Source organism: Sapajus apella, unplaced genomic scaffold (genome assembly GCF_009761245.1).
Source record: "Sapajus apella isolate SASKATOON/1434 unplaced genomic scaffold, GSC_monkey_1.0 scaffold2320, whole genome shotgun sequence".
Lineage (NCBI taxonomy): Eukaryota > Metazoa > Chordata > Mammalia > Primates > Cebidae > Sapajus > Sapajus apella.
The window spans coordinates 7809-8676 of NW_022439246.1; the positions used below are offsets into that span (position 1 = coordinate 7809).

At 52.6% G+C, this 868-nt stretch overlaps 1 protein-coding gene across 1 annotated transcript in view; it reads right to left on the minus strand.

Annotated features, from left to right (window-relative positions):
• LOC116547189 (zinc finger protein 714-like) overlaps positions 1-248 on the minus strand; it is a 1074-nt gene extending 826 nt beyond the window's left edge. Inside the window, exon 1 of the mRNA XM_032273226.1 lies at positions 177-248. Coding sequence (XP_032129117.1) covers positions 177-248 — 72 coding nt within the window. The remainder of the gene's footprint in view (positions 1-176) is intronic.
• Between the last annotated feature and the right edge of the window lie 620 nt (positions 249-868).

Consider the following 868-nt stretch of genomic DNA (forward strand, 5'->3'; position numbering starts at 1 on the left):
TGCTCTATGACTCACAGGGTAGAGAGACATTGTCCCTCTTTCCCTCCTTGGGCACAGCAAGAGTTCTCTAAGATATGTAAGGACCAGTGCCTGTGTGAGTGGAGGTGGGACCTCTTTTTTCTTGATTAAATAAAACTCTTCCTCAGGCTGCTTAGGGGATTCTTGGCCATGTGTACCTGACATCTGGGTGTGGCATCTGGGGGCTCAGCTTGTCTGTGCCCTGCTGTCACTTCTCCAGGGACAGCCATGCCCTCTCTCTTAGTTTCCATACATGCCCAGTTTTTTACTTTTTGACCAGGCATCCCCCTGCCTGAATCTCTCAATTCAGCCACTGCCAGGTCTCCCCAGGGACCCTGTAATTCCTGGATTGGGATTGCAGGAAGCGGTGACCCAGTTGCCCACCTCTGCCTGAAGTTGGAGTCCCTGGCCTCTGCCTGCACCTAGTGGCCAGGGCGGGTGAACTGGTCAATGACAGGCTCTTGGCTTAGTACGGGGCCCTTCCCTGAACCTCATCATATACTGGTGGAGCCTCCAGTCATAGCTGGCCTGGGGGTTGCTCTGTGCTGTGTCTCACATTCCAGGAGATAAGCAGATCTCAGAAGAGAAGCGGATTCTGAAAGAAAATCTGAATTTTCCAACTCAGCTGAACCCTTGGCCCCTGCCCTTGAACACACATTCTGGTTTCCCACCGAGTCCCTGCTTGCTTCTGCTCACCTGGCCATCCCTGGCAGGTGACTGGTGTTTCTACCCCATGTGTGCTTTGGTTCTGAGGGTCACCGGTGGGCCAACATTCAAAAGGTACCGACACTAGCTTCATTATCTGGAGTGTCACACGAAGTTCTTAGTCTCACGGCCAATTAAATCCAGG